The sequence below is a fragment of the Asterias rubens genome, chromosome 12 (genome assembly GCF_902459465.1).
Source record: "Asterias rubens chromosome 12, eAstRub1.3, whole genome shotgun sequence".
NCBI classification, from domain to species: domain Eukaryota; kingdom Metazoa; phylum Echinodermata; class Asteroidea; order Forcipulatida; family Asteriidae; genus Asterias; species Asterias rubens.
Window position 1 is genome coordinate 12,690,551 of NC_047073.1, and position 27,269 is coordinate 12,717,819.

The following is a 27,269-nucleotide window of genomic DNA, read 5'->3' on the forward strand; positions in this document are numbered from 1 at the left end:
AAGAGTGAGGTGACTTTTACCAACCTACAAGAGATTCAAATTTGACAAAGACATCAGTTATAGCATGCATTAGAAAGATCGTAAATGTTAAACTTGTCGTATTAGTATAGATTTGATCAAATGGATAATGACTTTGTCTTCTATTCTGATGTTAGAACAGTGTTAACACGTACACAACGAGTTAAAACAAATTGTCACCAATTTGTTGTTCTTCTTGTTTGTCAAAGGATTCGTAGGAATTTATGATTAATTTATTCACCACAATAATATTAATATTGCAAAGAAATATATTTTTGTTTTGTTTCTGTGTTCGCTGCCGGCCCTGCGCTGCGTACTGATTTGTTTGTATTACTCAGCCTTTCTATGTACAAATTATCTGATGGGCTTGTGTCGACCTCCCTTTTTGACAAGGAAGATGATGTCAGGTAGGTCACATAACTTCTGATCTACTAACAATATTGAGATTAGATCATTCCTCTCATTTCATTAATTGGTCAAGTCATACGCCTTTCAAAAGGCAAGATGTTTACCAAAAAATTTTGTGGTAAATTGTATTCCCTTATTCCCGGTTCGTTTTGCTGTCAATTTTAATTCTGGGAGCAACAAATTGTAATAAAATGTATCCCGTTTCATGCTAAATGAACGTTTGCATGCGTATTCATGTATAAATCTGGTTCAATGTCTTAGCTAGACTAATTGAGGAACCATGGTATTCTAATGATGTGCAATTCAAAAGCAACATTTCCGGAATTTATGTTTTGATAACATCTTTTAAAAAAACAACATACACCAGGATTGCCTGCCCTTTTCTCAAAGGAGGAACTATCCAAGTTGTTTAACAACGATTAAGCAAATTTGGCAGATGGTCAACTTTCACAATCTTCATCTAAAAAATAATAATTATCCTTCATTGGTCAACAATAAATTCCATAAGTTCCTTATTCAATTGTATGAGTAATATAAATGATGTTCCTTCTCAGAGTGGATTACAATAGGCAAGAGGGAGCAGTCAGTGTCGCCTTACAGACAGTCATGGCGGGACAACTTCATGTGAAACTCAAGCTGCTTTTCATATTGTTAGGAGTGTTTGAAGGTATAGTCCTTTCTTTATAGTTTGTTGTTTACGCTTTCTTGAATGTCATGACGTCGCCATGATATTAAAAAGGAAACAATCGTAAACTTAAATAAAAGGGTTAAATCTTAGCTGCAAGTTTTAATAGTCACTACTTACTGTTTTATATATATATAAAAAGTATTTAAGTTGTTTTCCAAATGTTTTTATTTTTATTTTTACATAAAATATTGCAAGAGGAAAACAGTGCACTTTTGGTGCACTTTTAAAAATGTTGCTGACATGTATAACTGTAAGCAACATTTAACATAATGCGTTAAGTGTTAGCATTTACATTGTGTGGTATATGAGCACGCAGGGGGGCCCTGATTGTATCTTTGTGCGAAACCCTTGGTGGAGATTGAGTGGGGGGGAGATTCACAAGAACGTTTTTTGGTTTAAGCATGTCCTGAGTGGCTCGTTGACAAGCTCTACATTCAAATAAATATTTACTTACATACTATGTTAAAAGATCTTGGATTTGGTTTTATTCTCGGAAGCTTTTGGATTTTGACATTGTATGACCAGGGATGACTCTCCATCTGTGCGCTTGATAACCGTTGTTTGTATTCTGTGTTGTTAGTGGCTCTGTGTGTGCGTCTTGATTTACATATACTCTTGTCCAAAGTAGGCACATTGGTTGCACACCTTAGTTTAAAGGAACATTACAGTATCGGTTTTGCTACAAACAAAAAAACAGTTATGGCAGTGTCAGCACTTTATGTAATACACCATACATAAACTGACAAACCTGAAGAAGTTTGAGATCGATCGGCCATCTGGGTCACCAGAAAATAGTAACAGACGATTACACGTAAATTTGCATGGCAATGATGCAAAACAAAAATAATAATAACACGCTCACTGAGCGATAAACTCCAAACGCATAGCTAAATTTATTTCTCATCAAATTATGACATTTCAGTGAGAAATATTTCAAGGCGGCAACACGTTAAGCATTCGTTAATGGAACCTTTTTTGTTCCTTGAAACTAGCCGAAATGGGGATAAAACAAGAACAAAGTTCAAGTTACCCTGCCCTGCCCCAAACAAACGTTGTTGTAGGCACATTGTTTTCGAGCACACAGAATTATCGCAAATGTATAAAATATGGCATGTCAAACAATTTAAAGCTTAATATAAATCGAATTTATAAAAAAAAAAAAAAAAAAAAAAACATAAAAAAAAAATGCAACCGAGTGTTTCATACGCGGGATTTTTGGTTAACCTTGCCCTCGTGAATGGGTCTTTATTTTCTTCCGAACAAAACGAAACGTTTGATTCTTGGACGGTTATGAGCTTTTTTTGTAACTTGGCATTTTTGTCCATATTTACACTGCTTGAAAATGTCCATTGTTGACATGAGGAATGCAAAAGTGTTGAAATCGACGTATTTATGTGTTGTTAAGTACGCACTGTAACAGCAGAACATAAATGTTCGAGACCGTCCAAGTTGATATCGAAATTTGAATATCGTATATTGCTAAACATCTTGCATTTCTAGCTTCTAGAATAGTTACATACAAAAATATATTGTATGAGCTATTTACAAGCCAGGGCACTATACATAAGGTTCATTTTTCTGCCCGTCGGATTCCTTTCCAGACTGTCTTCTCTAACCGGGAGAACACGAATACATCTTCAATATTGTATACAATAACACGTTTTCAATAACACGGTTTTGAATTAGAAAGACTTGTTTAGAACGTTCTCCTTCTGTTGTCCACTCTTTGGAGGCTTTTTACTTGTGTTCTAAAATTAAATAATCAAATTCACACTACTTTCGCTCTTAAGAATTTATACCAAAATGCACATTTTGTTCATCACTGCTTTCTATGTAGTTTATTTATTCATAGGCAGTGGACACTATTGGTAATTACTTTAAAAAATCATCATTATAAAACCTTTCTTGATTACGAGTAATGGGGAGAGGTTGATAAAATAAACTTTCTGAGAAACAGCTCCCTCTGAAGTGACGTAGTTTTCGAGAAAGAAGTCATTTTTCACGAATTCGATTTCGAGACCTCAGATTTAGAATTTGAGGTCTCGAAATCAAGCATCTGAAAGCACACAACTTTGTTTGACCATGGTGCGACAAGGGTGTTTTTTCTTTCATTATTATCTCGCAACTTTGACATAACAACCGAATGAGCTCAAATTTTCAGAGGTTTGTTATTATATGTTTATGTTGAGATACATTAAGTGAGAAGACTGGTCTTTGACAATTACAACACGTGCTCAGTGGCTTTAACTATTAATGGTTTGATCTGTGTCACTAAACAACAATTTTTTCAAAATACAAATAACAATATTGCATTAAAATAATAGTACACATTTTGAAAACTATTGTTGCTTTTTGGTCGCGGTTTAACCTTGTTCTAATCGTACAAATGTTGTTGTGCATAACAACAACAAAATATAGTTTGTAGTGCCGTTTTTTTTTTTTTTTATAAAACCTCGCAATACAAGCAGTTTACAAAATCCATGTTTAAAGGGAGGGTACACGTTTGGTAATTGTCAAAGACCAGTCTTTTTCACAAGCCTGTGAAAATTTGGGCTCAATTGGTCATTGAAAATGCGAGAAAATATATGATAGAAAAAAACACCCTTGTTGGACGAACTTGTGTGCTTTCAGATAAGAATAAAATACCTCTAGCTAGAAGTATTTTATTATTTTAGTGAGAAATTACCTCTTTCTCAAAAAATACGTTACTTCAGTGGGAGTCGTTTCCCACAATGTTTTATATTATTAACATCTCCCCAATGTTCGTTACCAAGTCAGTTTTTAAGTTAATATTTGTTTTGAGTAATTACCAAACATGTACTTTCCCTCAAACTTGTTTTCAGGCGTGTCAGCAGTGGTAGACTTTACCAGCGTGACAGCTTCTGGCCCTTCGAGTCCGTATAACAACCTACACGTATTCATTGCAAGTTATTTGGTGACTGGTGATGAGCCCACAGCAACCAAAAAAGAAGAGCTTGGTTTAACACGATTCATACGGACGGGTACAGGTACCGACATGACTGGGTGGACGAATTCTTCTGATTCTTTACCATCGACATTGCCAGACAATGTAAAGAGTAAGATATATAAAGTTCCCAATGCCACTACAGGAAGCGTCGGTGTGTTCGAATGGAGGTATGGCTCTAACACAGTGAAAACGATACGGATGAGATCCACAGGTGAGTGATTCAAATAAACAAAACATATAATGATTTATAATAAAAGTTGTGTCCTGGCCAGCAAAACTTTGCCTTCAAAATAAGGCATACTATTTACATCGATAATTAAGGTTAATAGTTGTTAATAGCACAATTCATATGAAATCAACCTGCACAAACTGGGTTGTCATTGTTTAAATGAAAAAGGGAATCAACATTAACATCAATATTGTCTTAAATGTTGTTCTAACACATGACGTCAATTTTAACACCCCAGATTTGCAGGGCAGGAACATAAAATCAAAATTATTATAATGAAACCACAGTTTTAAGTGATCATCCTTAACACGATTCTAATGCGACAAAACAGACATTCTGGACATTGTCATAATAATTGTTTAAGAACGTTGCGAAGTAAGCATTGTGAAGGCCAATGTTCTAGTGCAAATGTTGGCATATATTATATTTTACGTAAACGATTTCCAACAATAACCAAGTTTCTGCGTGTTCGGTGTGACTAACTAAGTGCTCAATAGCTTCGATACTTCAACTATAAATCTCAAATCCGAGACTTGAACAGGTACTTTTTAACGAGAATGCTATTTAAACTTATTTATGGCGTGTTTGTTTACCATTTAAATGTGATATTTATATTGATTGTAGGCATACACTTGTATTTTTTGTAATTGTCGATCGAGAATTTAGGAAGTTATTCCGGTGCCCTCCCTCGTATAAATTACATACCCAGTTTTAACGTTTTATGTTTGGCATTGTATGGATCATGATTGTATCCATGAATGTTTTGTTTATTATCGGTAGCGTCGAGTGTGAACAATTTGCGATTTCAAACGAAGACTTTATTTCAACCGCTAATAATATTTCGCTAAAAGACACAGGACATATTTGGTAATATTGTCAAAGACCAGTCAATTTGAGCTAAATTGGTCGTCGAAGTTTCGAGATAATAGTGGAAGAAAAAATAACCTTGTCAACGTTGTATACTAACAGCAGCTCTCCATTGCTCATTACCAAGTAAGTTATTATGGCAGCATTTATATTGAGTAGTTACCAATAGTGTCCTGTGCCTTTAAGTAATTTTGTGTGCTCGATTTTTTTTCTTCTGCTCTAGCAATAAAATATTTCTTGCACTCGAACTAACTGTTTGAATTCGAAGTAATTATTCCGTGTGCACAAAGATTCACCAGTTCGTGAAATTTGGGTAGTTTCTCGATTTGTAGACGTTAGTTCATTAAAATGTCCCACAATTGCTAAAATTAGGGGTATATCTTCCATTTTGCCTTGGAAATAAATTACTTTATTGACATTCAAGTGGTGTATTTTGATCGTCAACGTTGGTTTCATAACAGAAAAACCCGAACACAATTACTTTACAATATTTCTCTCTTAAACATTCTCCCACACGCAAATACTTACATAAATGAATAGACAATGTCCTACTCTAAAATAGTGTAGTTGGTTTGTGCCTAATTTTGTGTAGTCCAGTCAGAGTGCAAAATATGCTGACGCTAATTAAACGCATCGTAACGTAAAAGGCCGCCATGATTGTACATGTAATTCCCGTATTCTGATTGGTGGAGACGGGTAGTGTGGGTGGCCCGGATGTCGCAAGAATCAATTTTAATCATTTTCCGATTGGTCACCGGTCAGAATCAGAATGAACCTTGTTTAAACGCTTTTATCGTGTATCTTTGTTGTCTTGTTCAATACTGAAACAAGCAACCTTAATAATTTCGTTCGCTTCTGAATCGAAACAATCCTCATACCTAATTACGGTATTGCAGGCTTTGTACATAATTATTCTCAAAACTTGATGATGTTGGATCCAAAAGTTTTCCAGAGAATTGGAGTGAATGCGTCAATCATGTATAACGCTTTAAATCAATATTGTGTGTGTCATTATCAGCTGCAACAACTCGAGGGACTTGCCACTGCTGGGTAGAACACCTTCATCTTATTTAATTGCAAAATGTCATTTTCAGCTTTTGTTCAATTGTTTTTAGTCAACATAAAATGTGAACTTTCCACAAAAAAAAACATAAAGAAAGTACAAATTTAAAGCTTGGAAATAATGTGTACTTTTCGCGAAAACGTCTTAAAACTTAAAAGTTTATGCTAAATTTCTCAGACGGGTAATTAAAAGAAATATTTGTAAAGCTTCCATTTTTTTTTCTTTGCATAATATGTCTCGGCGGCACCCTAGCATCTGTATAATATGTAGCCCTCAATTAAAGTAAACTGTCAAGTAACCCTCAAGTAAAGTAAAACATGTAGCCCTACAGTACGCAAACTAAACTATCGACCTAAATAAAACAAAATAAAATATGCAATTTTTCGTCTAAAACAAAATGAATCACTAAAGCACTAAATGGTCATTATACACTAGGTTTAAATTAGTATAAGCCACCAAACAAGTAAGAGTCCAATCAATTATAGACACGAAGTTTGTTTCCATTGTAGTAACTGGGTATATAGTTATCCTAAAAACGTAATGTTATTGTGCCATTAACAACGTGCCGTTAATGACAATGTGAGCTTAATCATTCCGTCTGTTTTTTTTTTTTTTTTGGGGGGGGGGGGGCGCTTAATTTGACATCCACAGCATCCCTTGTACCAGCCTTCGTAAGCCGTACTGTCAACATCGGCGATGATGTTGCTCTGACCGTTACCAGAAACACAGAGGATATAACGATTTCAAAAAGCAAATGGAAGAAAGACAACGGTATTACGATGAACGCGGACATCCTGGACTTCAACATAGCCAATGCTAGTACCAACGACAGTGGTATTTATGAGTGCCATTATAAACATGAACGTGGCAAAGGAAACCAGGCGCTACTGAGATTGATTGTTAGAGGTAAGCAAAATGATTCATTTATTTATTTATAATGAAAAAGAATATGTTGTTTCACATCTCTCCCATTCTACATAATCCCAACTGGATACCCGTTTATTTCATAATACAATATGAGATCATTCTTCTGACATTCAAGGCTCTCCATGGACTAGCCCGTACCTACATACAGAGCATGCTTCAGCCCCGTAGTGTCAGGCCGAGTCTGAGGTCATCGGGCAGCATGCTTTATGTTCCTCTGACCTGTTTATCCAGCTATGTATGGCCTTTAGTAACATTTCAACCAATCTCTGGAACTCTCTGCCTCAACATCTCAAGGATACACATGACATCTCACGATTCCAACAATCTCTTAAGACCAATGTCTTCAGATTAGCCTATAAACATGAGTGAAATTGTATTCTTGTTCTTGACCAGCGCCGTTGAATGTCATACAGATAAAGTGCGCTTTACAAATTATGTTTTATTATCATATTATTATAACTGTCTAGATATGAATACTTTCACTTAACTCTGCAATACAATACAGCAGACCAAAACACTGTGCATTAGGCAGTCTATGAAAATAATGGATAATTAACACACACTAATACACTACACAAACGGGGGTTTAATTGCTGCATAAAATGGACTCTGGGCATCCCCAACACCCTTGAGATGGTCTAGAGATACTAAAACAATTCCCCCATACCATGCTTGCCTGCAGAGAATCCATCATGTATTCTAAATAAGGCATAGTCCCCACACTAACGACATTGGTCAACGCAAGTCAATGGGGGAAATCTCCATAATACCTTGGACCAGTGCCAGGGTAAACCAGATGAGCTAGGTTACTCAAACTCTCCATTATGTTTATCAATCGTATAATGGAGGAAGTCAAGAAAAAAACAGCTTCCTACTTTATTAATAAGAGGAGTAGATAACAAAAACTGTTGATTTTGTGCCATGAAAACCATGGTTAAACTAGAACCAGACTTCAATGAACATATGTTAGCAACTACTTCTCTCTAAAACATCAGAGACACAATTAAATAGGTATATGCTCCATCTAACTGCATCCGAAGCCCATTGCGATCACCAGGCCTTGGTCAACGTGCCGTTAGCTTGAACTGCGAAGGACGGAATTTTTCACAAAGTAAATGCGAATGTTTTATAACTGGGGATTGGTGATAACGTTTAGTCAGCCGTCACCCAAACAAACTCAAGCTCAAAACACCAAAGGACGATCAGAGACGACAGACACCTGTTTTTTATAAAGACATGTCGTACATTTCTACTAAAAGGTTCAAGCCAAACTATTTGTTTTACGTTTCGTTTGTTTTATTATTTTTAATAGATAGTGATTTAATTTGCTAGTAAGCCTATATTTAGTTGCTGCTTACTTTTGTTCGCACTCACTGATTGGTTTACAGACAATTATATGGGCGCACGACATTGCAAATCCACACAGGTCGACTGCGAATAAATGTCCGCCTAGTGGAAACACGTTGGCGTAAGAATAGTTATATTGTCCCCCTCTGTTTTCGTTTAGAATGGCAACTAATGCCAATCGTCTTAACTTCACTGTAGTTATAAGTTATAACTTGAGGCCGGTAACAATCTGTAGCAGAATATTCCCGGCAGTCTAAGAAGCTCAGGCAAATCATCGATTGCTGACTATTCCTGTGTCATCGTAAAGTTGATCGACCAGCTTGCGGCTTAAATATGCGGAATGGAGGGTTAAATATAAAAAAGAACAAGTATTTGTATGCTGGTTTGAATGCTAACGTATGCCATGTTTTTCTTTGTGAAAACAGGATGCCCACAACATAAATATGACCTAACGGATTGTAGCAACAAGTGTCCGAGATGTCTTAATGGTGGCGTTTGTTCTGACGTTGATGGTGACTGCATTTGTCCACCTGGGTTTGGTGGTAAAATTTGTGGAGAAGGTGAGCAGAAAAAATATGAACATTTTATAGCACTTTACTTAAAACAAAACTAATACACCCTAGTGAAACAAAGTTTCTAAATAAAAATCTTGCAACCTGAAAGGCTGAGCCATGTCTATACTATGTTGGCATTTAGGCATAGGTACCTATATATTAACCTTGGTAAATATACCGTTCATATGTTTCAGACCATATTAAGTCATATTATGGTATTTTGCTAATCAACCTGGGCCCAATTTCATAGAGCTGCTGAGCACAACAATTTGCTTAGCTTGAAATTTCTTCCTTGATAAAAACAGGTTTACCAACCAAATTTCCATGTGATTTTCAGGATAGGCAAATACAAGCTGAATACCAGACAAGCACTATGCAACAAATGGAAATTTGGCTGGTAATCCTGTTTTTATCTGGGAAGAAATTTCATGCTTAGCAGATTTTTGTGCTTAGCAGCTCTATGAAATTGGGCCCTGGTTGGAGACCACACTAAACTGCATGCTAAAGTTGTGATTTTTGGAAGAGTTGTTGGAGCCACGTGCCACCAATCTGGTTGTTTATTACCACCCCCCCAAAAGACCGCGTGATTACACTGTTCTTAAGAAGTATCATCCATATCATGCACCACAGTAATTAATTAGGTGTTCATCACGTTGCGTTCAACTGATCACCGTGTTTTTGTAATAAACAAAAAACTCTATGTCTAGTTGTTGTTGGTATCATGATGCATTAGTAAAAGGACCGAACCGCTTTGGCCAAAAAGGGAGCCTCCGCTGCGATGCTGTTGGGTTGCCTCACGATGGTTCTACCTGCAAAGGAATGCTGTTCTGTTTACCGGATCCATACGGATGCAGCTGTGCCGCTGGGTACCAGGGACTTGAGTGCAAGACAGGTACACTTTAAACTCAAACAATCAGAAAACATCACCAAACAATGTGCCATTGATAAAATAACATATTCATAGGCTAAACGCAAACAATATTTTCAAAAGCCAAGAACAAAATACAGCTTCCAAAGAAAACATAAATGCACAAAGAGTACACCTATCCCTTCCCCCACTGTCTTGAACGACTATGTTAGATCCAACCACGCGAACTTTATTACCATGGGTTTAGAATCCCTATAGAAACAAAATTTCATTCGGTGTACGTTTTCTGGGCAAAAAGCTTCAATGTACCAGGAGTTGATAAACAGACAGCCAGCGTTCGGTTTGTTTTTAGCACTTTGCTTTGGTTCTTTCATAACTGGTTCAGATTGTCACGATGGAACTTACGGTGCCAACTGTGACCAGAACTGTCACTGTGCCGACAGTGCGTCATGTGATGGAACAACGGGTGAATGTGATGGAGACTGTGCAGCGGGATACAAAGGAGACAACTGCCAAGGTACGGATTATAGCTGGAAACTGGACATTTAAGAAACACCGAATTTGATATTCAGTGTCTACATTAATAATCATCATGTATCTTTTCCTATTTCCCAGTACAATGTACCTCTGGTGAATTTGGTTTGAACTGTAACCAGACTTGTCACTGTGCGGACGTGGAATCATGTAATGGAACAACGGGTCGGTGTATCGGAGACTGTGCATCGGGATACAAAGGAGATAACTGTCAAGGTACGGAAAAATGCCTTCATCTGAATCTTGAAATGTAAGGAAGTTCAATTTTACAATGTTCTCTTTTCTGCTTTTCAGTGTGTATCGATGGCAATTTCGGTGTCAACTGTGCCCAGAACTGTCACTGTGCTGTTACTGGACCAAATAATTATAGGTGTCAACTAAAGGATTGTGACGGTGCTTTTCCATTTTAGGTTAAATGCTAAGGTTTTCTTAAACGGTAAATTATGTTATACATGTACATAAACATGTGTTGTGTGCAACTATACACCAACATAATGGACATTTTAATTGAAAAGACGATGGCATTTTTTAGATATTGACGAAATTATGGAGCAAGTGTAATAAGAAAACACAATCACAGAAGTGCTACTGACATTAAACGCTTCTCAGATTCCAATTGCAGGGAATAGCAACTGATCTTTTTACATAACATACATTACTTTGATGTGAAACGTTCTCAAAATGTTTTATGTTATCCAAAGTTGATAAGTTGATGTATGAAGCTTACCGAAAGCTGTATATTGCCAGAGTGATTACCAAACGTACGCATTCCCTTTATAAGTTGTTATAATGGTGTTTTTGATTCAACAGAGCAATGTCTTCTCTACGAATATAAGCTATCGTGCAGTACGACTTGTACAATATTAGGTAGGTTGCATTCATCTGCTGAACCCAGATATGTAGGCTTGTTCCCAACTCGATCTTCCCTATCTGTGATTCTTTTATGATGAAATTTAGATACTCGTTGTTAATCTTTAAATCAAAAAATGGTCTGATAAATTTTCTTCCCAATGTGTCTTCCCTATTTTAAACTTTTTTGGGGTCACATATTTGCTGATGTTTTTTGTTTGTTAGAGCAAAATATTATGACTAACTGTTTATATCCTGTTTATATCCTGCATTGCCTTTTGCATTATTCTTATTGTAGCTCAGTCCTGTCTCTCTGCATGGATGTATTAAAGTGAGGCGTGGTCTCCAAGGTCAATGTAATCATGACATTTAAGGGATTAGTTCCATGGTTCATTTTCACCCATTGAGCAGTGACTTTGTGAAGTGAGTTGTATACGCTCTTCACGATCTTTTATACACTCGGAATGTTCCAATTGATTTCAGATCCCAACATGATACCCCGACGTCTCAGTGTGTCTTCTTATTCTGCTGACGATTCATTCACTCACACATTATCATGGGAACCAGTAATCTGCCCAGCAAAAGGCTTCAGTATTGTGAACTACGTATATAAGGTCCTTGATGGACGTGGGAGTGAAGTTGAACCTGTTGAAATCGAGGGTACTTCTGTCAACCTTCACTTGACTAATTGCACAAGATATCAACTCGAAGTTGCTGCACGAACGAGTAAAGGCATCGGGATTTACAGTGAAGAAATCTACACGACTAAATCAACGGGTAAATAATCTCTTAAATAAGTCAGTTCGGTATATGTTATAATTATTGTGTGTTTAGTTGTGAGTTTAAGTTTGCATTTAACCATAGTTTCATATTAATCATTGCTGACACAATGGCGTGCATTTAGCCCTCGGGGCGCTGGCAGTTGTTTATGGACAAGTAGCAGTAGGCCTACTGAGATACCTTGTGATCTACAAGCCTGATTATGATACGGTACACGGCAAAACACGAGACAAGACGCTTGATGTGCAAATAATTATTGTTTGTGTAAGTTCCGGCACAATTTTCAAAAAAATACAAAGTGAAATATAAGTGAGCAGCATTAAACTTAATATTACTACAATTTGCAACTTGCAACTAAGCGCAAAATGTGGCTATAGTTTCATACATCTTCTACTCAGGTCAGTAATAATGTTTCAAAATAAAGAAGATTAACGTCGTAGCATGAAATTGTCATGGGTGTTATTATAGCCTTCTTTTCTTGTATTTGTTTGTTTTTGAAGTTCCCAATCCTGTAGCAAGCGTAACCGTGTCTCCAACAAGCCATAATCAACTTGCAGTATCATGGGATACTCCTCTTACCGACAATCAGAGTCCTTGTCATGCCACTGAATACCTGGTGACATATGACCTTATACAACTTGAGCAGTGTGAGGTGGCAAGTAGAGGTATTGAAACATTGACCACAACCAACACTACACTCACAATTGAGAGACTTGAAGCGTACTCAACATACTGGGTGACTGTTACATCGAAAAACCAAGCTGGAAGTAGTACCCCCGTCTCCACAACTATGACGACAAAAGAAACAAGTAAGTAAGAGTCACTTTTTGTGCTTAACTGCTCAACAACAAGAGCAAACTAACCATCTTCAAATCAACCGTATAATCAATTATATTGTATGGCTCGGATACATGGACAGTCACCCGGGAACTTGAAGAGAAACTGGATGGGTGCTATACAAAACTCATGCGGAAACGCTTCAACGTTCACTGGAGTCAACACATGACAGATACAGAAATGTACGGTAAGGAGCCAAAACTATCCACCAAAATACAACAGCATCGTCTGAGACTAGCAGGGCATTCATACAGAAGCACCAGAGAACCTGTCTCTCAGCCTATGACCTGGTCACCGAAACATGGAAGGAGAAACAGGGGAAGACAAATGGCTCAGCTATACAGATGTAGTTGCTAGGGACATCGGGGTGCTTCCAGCTGATCTTCCCAACCTAATGAGACCTAGAGAGGGATGGGCGAGCCTCAACATGATTCCGACCTCGGTCGACTAGAGACAGAGTGAGAGAGAGAGAGAGACGGGGGGGGGGGGGGGTTAGAGAAGGGTCGATGTTACTATGGAAAGTTGTGTTTTACTTTGCTTCTATTGTGCAGAGTTTAGTTGATCTGTAAGGACTGTACCATTATTCTATAGAACTCCGCTTGTAGAGTTTTTTTTGTCTTATGATATTTTAAATTAAATCGTTTACTGTGGTTTCATAACAGAACCAGAAGCACCAACTGTAATTGTCGACTCGACATCGACAGATTACATCGAGTTCGCATGGGAGCTTCCATGTGGAAGAACGGGTGGCAACATAACAGAGTACCGATACAAGTATAAAAAAGCAACAGACAATAAGTTCATGCAGACTACCACAACAACGGATACACGTATAAGGATAACTTCCTTAACGCCATGCACTTCATATGTATTTCAAGTGACAGCTTTGAACAGCATTGGAAAGGGAACGTGGTCCAATGAGACTAGGCAAAATACAACACAAAAGGGTAATTTATGGTATATCCAACGTCATAACAGCATAACAATAATTAATAAAGCATTATTGCAATGCAAAACTATTTTTTGTATTACCAATAATGACGTTATTATAAAAAAAACCGTGTTTATTGTGCGAGCTCTTTACATTCAAAGATTGAGTAGCTGTTTGTTCAAAAAAGTGATGTCATCATTACCGCAAAGGGATGCTAGCATTTTTAAAAGTTCTACCTTCTCATTTCCCTCATTCACACAATGCCACCAACAAAATTGTTCGAATAATTATTTAGGGGAATTCAAGTCGTAGAAAAATAACTTTTGTTGCTTAATTAATAAAACAGGTATACAGGTGTTAACCAATATAAATTTTGTTAATAGATTGTTAAAAGTCTTACTGGATCTTTGGTACTTTTGGTGAATAATTGTGTGTTGCATTGCATTTTATACAGAACCTTTGGGTGTCAGGAATTTAAGCGTTGAACCAGGCAGCCAAGGTATACTGGTTGCGTCTTGGGAAGACAGAGGAGTTGGCCATACAAATAATCCGTGCCTCGCTTCTAACTACCTTGTGACCTATGAACTCATCAATCTGGATCAATGTGGGGAGGGTGATCAATCTGATGGCTCACTGAGCACTACAGATACAACCATCACTGTCGAGGGTCTTCACCCATACTCTACATACAAAATAAGTGTAACATCGAGAAATGAAGCTGGCGATGGACCCACGAAATCCAAATCAGCGATTACAACAGAAAGAAGTAAGTAAAATACCTGCTTGTTGTTGGCCATGTTTAGTGCATCTATTCCGTCAGCTCGTCGTAAGAGAGACGCAATGACACCTTTGTTGTTGAAAGATCTGCACATTTTCCGACTCCTCCTTATTATAAATGTGTTAATGGTCTCTTCCAACCAGGTTTCGGGATTGCGCCTACATTCAATAGCAGTAGAGTGACATCAACTAGCATCCGCATCACGTGGAACCCCATCCCATGTGGTAGTAGAGGAGTTCGTATCACTGGTTACGGCGTGAGTTTGTCTCGACAAAACGGGCAGAGCAAGCGAGACAACCTACAGCAAGTGCCAAACACTTCTGTATCTGCACAGTTTGACCAGTTATTCCACTGTACAACATACATTATCACCGTAACTACTACACGACTTAGGGGTGAAGGGACATCGTTTAGCCGTGAAATAGAAACTGACTCAATTGGTACGTATGGAATGGGCAGTTTAAAAACTTATGTTTAAAGCCATTGGACCCTTTCGGTAAACACTATTGTCCAAGGCCCAGCCTTCGTGTATCACAATTTCTATATCAAATAACAAACCTGTGAAAATTTAGGCTCAATCGGTCATCGGAGTCTGGAGAAAATAACGGGAAAACCCACCCGTGTATCCGCGCGTTTCGCCGTGTCATGACATGTGTTTAAAATAAATCCGTAATTCTCGCTAACGAGAATTGATATTGTTTTACTGTTTTCTCAAAAAGTGAAGCATTTCATGGAATAATATTTCAAGGGAAGTCTTTCACCACTACCTTCTGTAAATCCTGTAAGTTAATCCTGTAAGTTATGGGAGCTTCCCTGTGGAAGAACAGGTGGCAACATAACGGAGTACCGATACAAGTATAAAACAGAAGCAGACAATGACCTCATCCACCTTAACACAACAACGGATAAACGTATAAGGATAACTTTCTTGACGCCATGCACTTCATATGTATTTCAAGTGAGAGCTATCAACAGCATTGGAAGAGGACCGTGGTCCAATGAGACTAGGCAAAATACATTACAAAAGGGTAATACATGTTATATACAACGTCATAACATCATAACTATAATTAATTAATCATTATTGCAATGCAAAACTATTTATTTTATTACCAGTATGACGTTATTATAAACAACCTATTCTGTTTATTGTGCAAGCTCTTTACATTCAAAGATTGAGTAGCTGTTTGTTCAAAAAAGTGATGTCATCATTACCGCAAAGGGATGCTAGCATTTTTAAAAGTTCTACCTTCTCATTTCCCTCATTCACACAATGCCACCAACAAAATTGTTCGAATAATTATTTAGGGGAATTCAAGTCGTAGAAAAATAACTTTTGTTGCTTAATTAATAAAACAGGTATACAGGTGTTAACCAATATAAATTTTGTTAATAGATTGTTAAAAGTCTTACTGGATCTTTGGTACTTTTGGTGATTAATTGTGTGTTGCATTGCATTTTATACAGAACCTTTGGGTGTCAAGAATTTAAGCGTTGAACCAGGCAGCCAAGGTATACTGGTTGCGTCTTGGAAAGACAGAGGAGTTGGCCATAAAAATAAAACGTGCCTTGCTTCTAGTTATTATGTGACCTATGAACTCATCAATCTGGATCAATGTGGGGAGGGTGATCAATCTGATGGCTCATTGAACACTACAGACACAACAACCACTGTCGAGGGTCTTCATCCATACTCTACGTACAAGATAAGTGTAACATCGAGAAATGAAGCTGGCGATGGCCCCACGAAATCCAAATCAGCGACTACAGCAGAAAGAAGTAAGTCAAATACTAAATGCTTGTTGATGTGCCCATGTTTAGTGTATCTATTCCGTCAGCTCGTCGTAAGAGAGACGCAATGACACCATTGTTGTTGAAAGATCTGCACATTTTCCGACTCCTCCTTACTATAAATGTGATAATGGTCTCTTCCAACCAGGTCTCGGGATTGCGCCTACATTTAATAGAAGTGAAGTGACTGCTAGTAGCATCAGCATCACTTGGAACCCCATCCCATGTGGCAGCAGAGGAGGCAGTATCACAGGCTACATCTCAAAGTTGTTTTTAAAAGGAAATATCCAAATTCAAGATGACGTGATTGGTGAGAGTACGTCTGTACAGTTTGACGAGTTGGCTCCATGTACAAACTACACCATCGCTGTAACTACAGACGGAGCAAGCATAGGCACATCATTTGAGCGGGAAGAGACCACATTTACTGTCGGTATGTACATATAAATATAGAACTGTTTACCAAAATGAGTCTCAAACAAAAGGGAGTATAGGACCATGTAAAAAAGTATTAAAACAAAAAACGCATTACAAACAAAGCTTCACTGCATGGCACTTGGGGAAAATGGCTGAGACGCGTACTTAACTATTGAAGATATAATTAATAAAGCATTATTGCAATGCAAAACTATTTTTTGTATTACCAATAATGACGTTATTATAAAAAAACCGTGTTTATTGTGCGAGCTCTTTACATTCAAAGATTGAGTAGCTGTTTGTTCAAAAAAGTGATGTCATCATTACCGCAAAGGGATGCTAGCATTTTTAAAAGTTCTACCTTCTCATTTCCCTCATTCACACAATGCCACCAACAAAATTGTTCGAATAATTATTTAGGGGAATTCAAGTCGTAAAAAAATAACTTTTGTTGCTTAATTAATAAAACAGGTATACAGGTGTTAACCAATATAAATTTTGTTAATAGATTGTTAAAAGTCTTACTGGATCTTTGGTACTTTTGGTGATTAATTGTGTGTTGCATTGCATTTTATACAGAACCTTTGGGTGTCAAGAATTTAAGCGTTGAACCAGGCAGCCAAGGTATACTGGTTGCGTCTTGGAAAGACAGAGGAGTTGGCCATAAAAATAAAACGTGCCTTGCTTCTAGTTATTATGTGACCTATGAACTCATCAATCTGGATCAATGTGGGGAGGGTGATCAATCTGATGGCTCATTGAACACTACAGACACAACAACCACTGTCGAGGGTCTTCATCCATACTCTACGTACAAGATAAGTGTAACATCGAGAAATGAAGCTGGCGATGGCCCCACGAAATCCAAATCAGCGACTACAGCAGAAAGAAGTAAGTCAAATACTTAATGCTTGTTGATGTGCCCATGTTTAGTGTATCTATTCCGTCAGCTCGTCGTAAGAGAGACGCAATGACACCATTGTTGTTGAAAGATCTGCACATTTTCCGACTCCTCCTTACTATAAATGTGATAATGGTCTCTTCCAACCAGGTCTCGGGATTGCGCCTACATTTAATAGAAGTGAAGTGACTGCCAGTAGCATCAGCATCACTTGGAACCCCATCCCATGTGGCAGCAGAGGAGGCAGTATCACAGGCTACATCTCAAAGTTGTTTTTAAAAGGAAACATCCAAATTCAAGATGACGTGATTGGTGAGAGTACGTCTGTACAGTTTGACGAGTTGGCTCCATGTACAAACTACACCATCGCTGTAACTACAGACGGAGCAAGCATAGGCACATCATTTGAGCGGGAAGAGACCACATATACTGTCGGTATGTACATATAAATATAGAACTGTTTACCAAAATGAGTCTCAAACAAAAGGGAGTAAAGGACCATGTAAAAAGTATTAAAACAAAAAACGCATTACAAACAAAGCTTCACTGCATGGCACTTGGGGAAAATGGCTGAGACGCGTACTTAACTATTGAAGATATAATTACTACCGGTTGCATGTTGAGTCCGATCCCCAAAACATTTCATCACTTTACAAAAAAATAAAATGCATATTATGGTTCGTATTAAGGCACCCCGAAGAGGAGCGACAGGCAGAGCTTCTTGATTATGTCAATAACACTGGAACAGGGCAATGTTCGCTGCTTCGTTTTTCTCCAAGGGATGCAATATTATACATGTATATTGAAACGTATAACGACGTCACATCTTTTTTACTAGCTCCAGGAAGAGTGACCGTGCTACGAGCAAACCCAACCCCAGACGCAACCCAGATCCATGTTACTTGGCTGAACCCCAACGCCAACAACTGCCCAGTTTCTAAGTACAAAGTAGAATATCAACTTACGAACAGGTAGGAATTGTATGATCTAAGTAAACAAACAAACACCAACGCTGTATTATAGGTTGTATCATGTTTAAATAAATTTTATATATGCATGTGTTTTCCCATCTTCTTATTTTCTTACTTCTTTATTTGCTTGTTTTACTGAAATTAGTTCGTGTCTATTTTTAACTATATAAATATGCGTTTGTTTTTCTGTTGTTCTTTTTTTCTCAGATGTGGATTTTTTCATGATTTAGTCAAAAGTACTTTCAAGTTAATACAAATTAACTTCCTTGAATGAAAGTACATGTTGTTTCTTAGTGAACTGTTTTACCAGTTGCAATCAAATATACCGATGAATAGCAATAGTGATTTGTGTTAGTATATGCATAGTTTGACAGCTTCAACTCGTCATAATTTTGTCTCGGTCGATGGGACGCCATTTATAATAATAATAATAATATTGTACAGCTTTTATATAGCGCTTCACACAAACGACCTCGAAGCGCTTTTAATACAAGAAAAACAACAATACAAAAGAAAAACTTCATTACTTCATTACTTCAAAATATGTAACACTTACCAAAAGGCCACCTCGTTTTACTGTGACAGTAATAATTTCTCTAAATTGATTGATTTTCTGTAAAAGGGACCAGTGTGACAGAGACGTAACCCAGAATCGTGAGCAGTGGCTTGATGGCTCCCAGTCACCAACAACCATAACTGGATTAGACCCTCACTCCACGTATCGTGTATACGTCACGCCTTCTAACAGTGCAGGAGCAGGGGAAGAAGTATCAGTGACAGTCAATACCAACAATACTGGTAGGTTTTTAAAACGGGTTTGTATGTTTTTGTTATAGTAAAGATTTGGGTTAATGAAGCTTCAATCATGAAAATAACTCTCTTTCTTTCTTTGAAAAAACGCCAAGGTTAGTAAAAAATTGTGGCAAAAGGGATGCAGAGGGGCAAGTGAAGGGGTAAGCTTTATCAAAAAATGTGTAGGGCACCTGAGCTTGCAGCTCTGTCTGAAATTGGCGCATTATAAATCTTTGTTCATATTATTATCTTCATTTATCAAGGGAAAAAATTGTTCACGGTATAGTGTGTAAATAATTTAATAAACACGGTTATGAAAGCATGTTACACGGGATAACAAATAAATTGAACGTTTTAAAAAACGTTACTTGAATGTATTGTCCGTAATTTCGAATGTATTGACGGTAATTATTCAAGTTTGTATTAATGTTTTTTTTTTTTTTTTTTCATTTTAGCACCTTCCGGTCCTCCAAGAGATTTGAAGTTTTTTGATGTTACCAACCAAACCATATCATTCTCATGGAAACGACCAGTGTGTGGTCAGCGTAACGGAATCATAACCCAGTATCATTACAGACTCATCGACAGTGAAGAGGAAGTACTCGAGGAAGATACAACCTCTAGTACTGGGACAGAATTCACTGGCCTCGTTCCTTTTATGTCATACAATTTGTCAGTATCTGCAGAGAATCAGTTTGCTTCAGGACCAGTTGCTTCAATTACGACTCGAACACAAGAAGGAAGTAAGCAAAACAATGTCGTTTAATTTCTATCAGCCTATAATAACACTACACAAAGACGATAATTGTTTTTACTATTTTCAGTCACCAACTGTGTAATATACAACTTGTGTACATAGCTTACTATTTTTTCTCTTATAAGTCTAGATGTAACAATAAATAACATCTCCTCCGACTGCCCCTTCCCAAACATTCAGTTTATTCTCAGAATGTGAAGACATGATTTCCCCCAACATACCTGACCCCAAGAAACACACAAACACAAATTAATTACACAACGATGATGGCTTTGTCTTAATAGTTGAACCATTCTGGTGTACTTCATGTTTGCTTGAATATTTCTCTCACATATTATTATAGTGTGTGTTGCATATTAGTATAGTAGTACTGGAAGTATTTTTAACACGTCATTTCAGTTCCTCCGCCCCCAAGCAAAGTCATTTTTTCAGTTACGAGGAGCGACAGGATCACCGTAGCGTGGAACGCTCCTAGTCCTCCTCATGGCACCATCATCAGCTACGAGATCCGCTATTGGAAGACGGGGTCAGGGAACCAGACATCGGATGATACAGTGAAAATCACAAAGCAGCTTGCTAGTCGGGGCCAGACGAAGAGGATCTCTAGTTTGGAAGGGAGTATCAGTTACTCAGTCCAGGTAATTCACTGTGTCACTTGATTAAAAACACAAAACCGGTGTCGAATTGTTGACATCACACAATATTCTTTTTTTTCTGTTGAATATATATTTATTTTGTTTCATGCCGTTCAAACGTGCAAGGGTTAACTCTGCGGAGTGCCAGGAGTGTCGTAGCATTTTCACGAGTATAATTATTAACCTCAGCAATCAACTTGTGGCGATTTCTTAGTTTACGCATAGAGAAAGGACCATTATGTAAGTCGACTTTAAGAAGAAACATTTTAATGAAAAATCGACTTTGAGATACAAATTGTCTGGACAAGTTGACACCTTAGTGTCAGTAAGTTGACCTTGAGAGTTAATTGTCAACCCAAATCGACATCATAGTGTTCATGTAAGTAAATTTGTAGATTTAAATCATCTCTTAAGCTTAATATGACACTCCTGCAAAGACACCCGTTAAATTATAACTTATCCAAGTTTCCTGACGATGACTAGAGCAAGCTAGTCGAAACGTTGAGACCAATTCAGAACTGACTCCGCGGCAGTACAGTTAATCACGATCCTATAAGCTAAAGTAGTAGTCCAGTCTATTTTCTATACCATCCGCCCTGATAATAGTTAATAAGCAGGACAGTTCTTTTCAGAACTGAGAAGTCTCCCGAACCTCCGATTATCTACTCCGCGGTAGTAGAATAAAGCAAGACAGTTCTCTAAGAACAAACTCTACCTGGCTAGTAGATACGCACACTGTTACCGCAAACCAAATAAACATTGATACCTGCAATGCCTCAAATCCTATATTATCCAAGTTTAATACCATCTGCATTCAAACTGAATAGAAACAAATAACAAATCGAAATTACAAAGAAGAAGAAAAAAAGAAGACAACAAAAACGATTCCTCTACAAAACAACGGTCAACAGTTTAACAACCACAGCAAGACATGGGTCTGCGAGATCATTATATCTTCAATATGTATTACGAAATTTAAGCCCCGAGAATGGACACAATCAAAACATGCCTTCATCACCAAATGAATACTGTCATGTCCAAGATTCAATAAATATCATATTGTATTTTATTAAAATTTTCACGTTTTGATAATTATCTTCCAGGTCCGAGCTGAGACAAGTGTTGGACATGGTCCATGGAGTGACATCTCAACCGTTGCTACTGATCCCGGAGGTAACACTAATACTATAAAAACAAATCGAATAACTATTTTCTTTAAACCATACGAAAGGAAATCGTGCTAAGTAGGCCCCTAATTAGGTCTTTAAAAACAATTTCATTGCTCTATCACGTTCCATAAATACACAAGTTTACCGATAATGTAGAGACTTGACCAAAAAGGTGCAAGCAACACAATCCATAGCAAAACAGTTAATGAGCCTGAAACAAAGTGGATCTAAAGCATATTGTTTAGATGAAAATGTATGAAGTTAATGTAGGCTCAATTTGTGTTTTATTGGATCATGGGGCCCATATTCATCTGTTTAGACCATGGGAAGGAGTTGTGTTCACCAAGAGCGAACGTATCATTTTGTGGGTTCACCTGCCACCCAAGAACATTAAAACAATATTATTTCCTCATCCGGTTTGTTGCAGTCAACTTCCTTTTTTTTATTTTTTTTTTTTATTTTATACTTATGATAACAATGCTTATTTGTACACACTTTTGAAAATGGGGAACAAATGGGAAACAATTATCATCTTGACATGCGTTTCCTTCCCACACAGAGCCAAGTCAACCGCGATCTCTGATCGCTACAGAGATTACCCAGACGAGCATCACACTCAGTTGGGGAAAGCCACAATATCCAAATGGGAAGATCGTACATTACATTGTATGTATACTCACTACGGTATTTTACTGTTTTATCACCCCCCTCAAACACTGTCAAAACAATACAAATTCTCACACAAGCAGAGGGGGTTGGCGACCGAAGTGTCGATTTAGACGGAATATTTTTTTCGACGCAGTGCTTCATCTCGAAATTAAGTTTTATAAATGCACGCTTTAAAAGAAGCAAATGAGTAACCCCCTGAGCCTGGTTTGTACTATACTGGATTCAAGTCCCGTTCTCGTACGGGAGGCCCCTAAGCCGTCAAAATGTAGCTACTGTGGTCTGGAGAACAGGTTGGGGAATGCAGAACATCACAAAATAATAGTTTTATGAGATTGGCACGGGATTATAGGACTTGAGTCAAGTCTAGGTTTGTAAACAGATTTCAATGTCAACACCCTGTTGTACACTTACTAAAAGGAATGTCAAATAGATTTTGTGGATAGTTATGATTTTATTTCAAACAATCATTTTGTAAACGTACGGGCGTTTTCCAAACATGGTAGTAAATTATCAAGAAGGACCCGATCTTAACTTTCGGTTGTTTGTACTCACACAGTCAATACTCATTAAACCACAGGTTGAGCACCGTGTACAGGCCCGCCCATACGACCGAAGCTTCAACTTTTACACTCACTCGGAATTTCGGAACTCAAAGGTATTGGCTACGTCTTTAAATGAAGTTATCAGCGATTTGGAACCTTCTACACAATATGAGGTTCGGGTTCGGGCAGTAAATAATGCCAATATGAGTGGAAATATTTCACAAGTGGAAGTCTTCACTGAATTACCATTGGGTAAATATTATTATTTTTATTATTATTATTGGTTTATTGAAAAATGCAAACATGGCGGTCAAAAAGCCTAATTGTGGATACATATATACAAAGAGTAAAAAATACAAGAATTATTACTAAAATATATTAAAATTTGAGAAAAAAACATCAAAGTTAAACAGACACATTTTACACAAGGGAGCAGGTATATACAAATTACCAAAAAGGCACTACAAAAACCCCAAAAGCGAGATAGGACATAAAAAACGAACAGTCATTAAAAAAAAAAAAAAAAAAAAAAAAAAAAAAAAAAAACAGGGTCAGCCTGAGAATTGTTAAGAAAACAGAACATCACAGATAAAAACACTAAGATTTTTAGTCAATTTGGGAATACATCTGTTGTTCTGCCGTCGATTTCACGAAACTCTTCCTAACTTAAGACTAATCTTAGGACTTAGGACGAGTCCCAACCCTGCACTGTAACATGCAGACCTTAAGATTAATCATACGTTAGGACGAGTTACTCGTCCTAACTCGAGATAAGACGAGTCCTAACTCTTTGTGAAATCGACGGCTGGTTCTACATTTAACAGCAGTGAGCTGAGCAGCATTTGTAAAGTTGTTGTTCCTATTAGGGGGAAGCCATCGCCGGAGACTACTGGAATTTAAAAGGGACTTCCCAAACTTTAAGAGGAGGCCTTCGAGTCTCTCTGAAGTTGGAGGAATATTCAGTTCATTGCAAGTGTCACAATAAGAATGGTCTCTGCAATAAGTATGAGTCAATATTACACGAAAAGCTTTGCGTTGCATTCTGGTGAGACACTCCAGTTGTTGTTTTAGTTAACCCAGCAAACCAAACTTGTGATGAGTACTCAAACGAAGGCCTTACATACTGCACATACTAGCTTGAGATCTACAATAGGTAAATTGGACCGTCTAAGTAGGCGTAAGTAATATGCTCTGTATTTTTTTTTTCTTTCTTTTTTTGCTGCTGTTGCTACTGTGTTGTTGATGTTTGCTGTTGTTTTTGTCTGTTGTTGATGTTCTTCTTATTGTTGTTGTTGCTCTTGCTATTCTTGTTGTTATTCCTTTTTTTATGGGGGGGGTGGATGGGTGGGTTTGGAAAGGGGATAACGTTAGGCATACAAAAGTCTTCGAGCTGAACACGATTGTTTTGTATTTCTGCCACTTTCTCGATCCTAGATCTTACTCCACCTGATAAGCCGGCTCTCATCGGGGCGGAGTCGAGTGTCACACATCTGACCATCCGACTAGCCAGTACCAATGCCTCTAAATATACCAGGTAAATTGCTTATGAATGGTTATGTCATGAGAGGGGTTAGTTTAAAGGTATCCTCATCAATGAGTGGTGCGAAAAATGCCGGGAACTCTACATATTGCATTGTTGCAGGGAATGTGTACTTATCCATACAGTGACTTAAAGAAGGCCAATGATCAGAACACACTGACATTATTCCACTATAAATAAGGGAATAAAAGTGTAGCGACGAGCTCTTAAACGGCCGTTTAAAGCCGACAGGGTCGTTGCCGTGTGATAAAGTGTTTAAACGGACGTGTTTAAACGGACGTTTAAGAACGAGCCACTACTCTTTTATTTCCATTCATAAATGCCCTTTTGTTAAAAAACGTTGAACAACAAAAATTACAGACACTTTGACAGTTGAAAATTCGAGGATTGAACACGCGGAATCCAGCCGGTTATAAACACTGGTCATTATCAACCGTTTAAACACCCCACGTGACGTGCTCTCCACCAATAGGAGTAGAGAAACGGTTTGGGGTATTTATGAATGTTGTTTTATACACAATTGCTGGCTCATATGCTACGATATCCTAAGCTGGACCACGGCATTCGTCATTTAGGGGTGTCACTCAACGTGCGCGTACGTGATTTGGTAAAGAGGGGACACAACAAATCTGTGTACACATCCTTTGTTTTCAAAACTCGTATGTCAAAATGACAATGGTGGATCAAACAAGATTATTCAAGGTTGCATTACCTGAAGATGTAAACAGCACAAACAAATCGTTTAAAAATGGCAAAACGAACCATCTTAAACATGATAGGCACAATCGTGGACCCATATGCCTGATCTCGAACCGGCCCAGGGTATGTCATCATTGTTTCAAACTATTCTTCATGCTCATGTTTTTTGTTTCTATTTGAAGTTCTTACCAGATTGGTGTGAAGAGCATTGCTGGTGATTCGACCTTGACTGGCAAAATATCCAAACGATCTGCGCCTGAATTTCTGCACCACGACAACAATCCATCTGCTTATGTTGCTGCTGAATTACCTGGAAGACTCCCAGAAAAGTTTGTCGTTGGTGACAACAAAACCTACGGCGGGTACTGGAACCCACCGCTGCAAGAGGACGCTGTGTACGAGATCTACGTCGGTGCTGTCAGCAGAATAAATGAAACGGTACGCCAAAGCAAGTTACTATACTATCGAAAAAACAAGATATAGCATTGTGTCTAGCTTTAAACAAATAAAATAATAATAATAAAAATAATAATACCTGTTAAGTACTGTTATTACATGTATTTTAACTTGCATACTTTGTTTTCAACCCAAACCAATTGACAATGTGTACTGACCTTTTTTTATTTCATTTATACTGTTAACCGTTTATTTTGTTAAATTAACTGTTTATTTATTTTATTTATTCTGCCACAGAAAGCGAGCGTGGTTTGGAATGACGAACCATTGACAGTGGAAGGTGAGTTTGATTTTAATTTAGTTTAAAACAGTGTAAGATTGATCTCTGGTCAAGACAGTTGCTGCAAACACTTTCCCAACTTCTCGCAAATAACGCACCAACCTTCCTAAATAAGATCGTGCGTTGCACAATCATCACGTTTTAAGAAACAAGATTATGTAACTACTAGTGACTCTACCTGGCTAAATAAATCACATTCCGTGATGTTAATTCTTAATATATCGTTCATTCCTGAAGTGGATTCAACACGTAAAGTTTAAATATATTGTAATCGGAAACTGTTAACACACGGGAAAACCATGTTGGTATGCCATTATAGGGGCAAGTGGTACCCCAAATGTTTCCATTCTTTGTTTTACATTATTTGACCAACCCCTAAAAGTCGTTAAAAGTTTGTGTAAGATATTCAAAGGCCACACTGAAGACTCCATCTTGCTCCATATCAAGCACAACATGGAGTAAAAAGAAAGATGTCCTCTTTAACAAATATACAGTATAATCCGAACGAAGGTGCAATAAGCATGTCATCTGCTATTCTTCATAATGAAATATCATGCTCTTATTATTATCTATCGTAGTGGATGGAGATTACTCGGAACCTAGCGCTGCTGGATCGGTTGTTGCCGTTATACTCATTCTTCTGGTGTTAGTCATCATTGTTTTGCTCGCCGCTGTTTTCTTGTAAGTTTTGTTGTGGTTGTCTTCAAGCAAAAGTCAAAGTGTGTAAGAAGAAGATTGTTACGAATAACTATTCTTACCCTACTGTGTCGTTGGTGACAACTGGCCTCCTTTGTGCCGATGGTCCGTATTACTCCAGTCGGATAACATGTAATGCTGCCTATAAATGAGGGCAAAACCAAAATGAAGGCTAATTAGTTTCACGACATCCCTGTGACGTCCTCTAGCGAGAATGTTGTTGTCTATAGGAGTTGTATAACTTTCAATTCAGTTCCCATCCAGCCTTTGTACGACATTTTACTAAATGCTAACCCTTAGTAGAACAA

At 37.7% G+C, this 27,269-nt stretch overlaps 1 protein-coding gene across 1 annotated transcript in view; it reads left to right on the plus strand.

The window, feature by feature from the left end:
- The first annotated feature begins 1,040 nt into the window (after positions 1-1,040).
- Positions 1,041-27,269, plus strand: part of LOC117297769 (receptor-type tyrosine-protein phosphatase F-like) — a 41,090-nt gene continuing 14,861 nt past the window's right edge. Inside the window, exons 1-28 of the mRNA XM_033780918.1 lie at positions 1,041-1,093; positions 3,958-4,293; positions 6,893-7,147; positions 8,941-9,075; positions 9,803-9,961; positions 10,323-10,454; positions 10,553-10,687; positions 11,282-11,338; positions 11,804-12,097; positions 12,601-12,909; positions 13,600-13,884; positions 14,323-14,634; positions 14,790-15,086; positions 16,114-16,425; positions 16,586-16,870; positions 17,434-17,745; positions 17,906-18,190; positions 18,594-18,726; positions 19,349-19,524; positions 19,974-20,261; positions 20,675-20,913; positions 22,014-22,083; positions 22,639-22,745; positions 23,326-23,542; positions 24,725-24,824; positions 25,712-25,967; positions 26,223-26,265; positions 26,844-26,946. Of these exons, the coding sequence (XP_033636809.1) occupies positions 4,131-4,293; positions 6,893-7,147; positions 8,941-9,075; positions 9,803-9,961; positions 10,323-10,454; positions 10,553-10,687; positions 11,282-11,338; positions 11,804-12,097; positions 12,601-12,909; positions 13,600-13,884; positions 14,323-14,634; positions 14,790-15,086; positions 16,114-16,425; positions 16,586-16,870; positions 17,434-17,745; positions 17,906-18,190; positions 18,594-18,726; positions 19,349-19,524; positions 19,974-20,261; positions 20,675-20,913; positions 22,014-22,083; positions 22,639-22,745; positions 23,326-23,542; positions 24,725-24,824; positions 25,712-25,967; positions 26,223-26,265; positions 26,844-26,946 (5,459 nt within the window). The 5' untranslated portion in view covers positions 1,041-1,093; positions 3,958-4,130. The remainder of the gene's footprint in view (positions 1,094-3,957; positions 4,294-6,892; positions 7,148-8,940; positions 9,076-9,802; positions 9,962-10,322; positions 10,455-10,552; positions 10,688-11,281; positions 11,339-11,803; positions 12,098-12,600; positions 12,910-13,599; positions 13,885-14,322; positions 14,635-14,789; positions 15,087-16,113; positions 16,426-16,585; positions 16,871-17,433; positions 17,746-17,905; positions 18,191-18,593; positions 18,727-19,348; positions 19,525-19,973; positions 20,262-20,674; positions 20,914-22,013; positions 22,084-22,638; positions 22,746-23,325; positions 23,543-24,724; positions 24,825-25,711; positions 25,968-26,222; positions 26,266-26,843; positions 26,947-27,269) is intronic.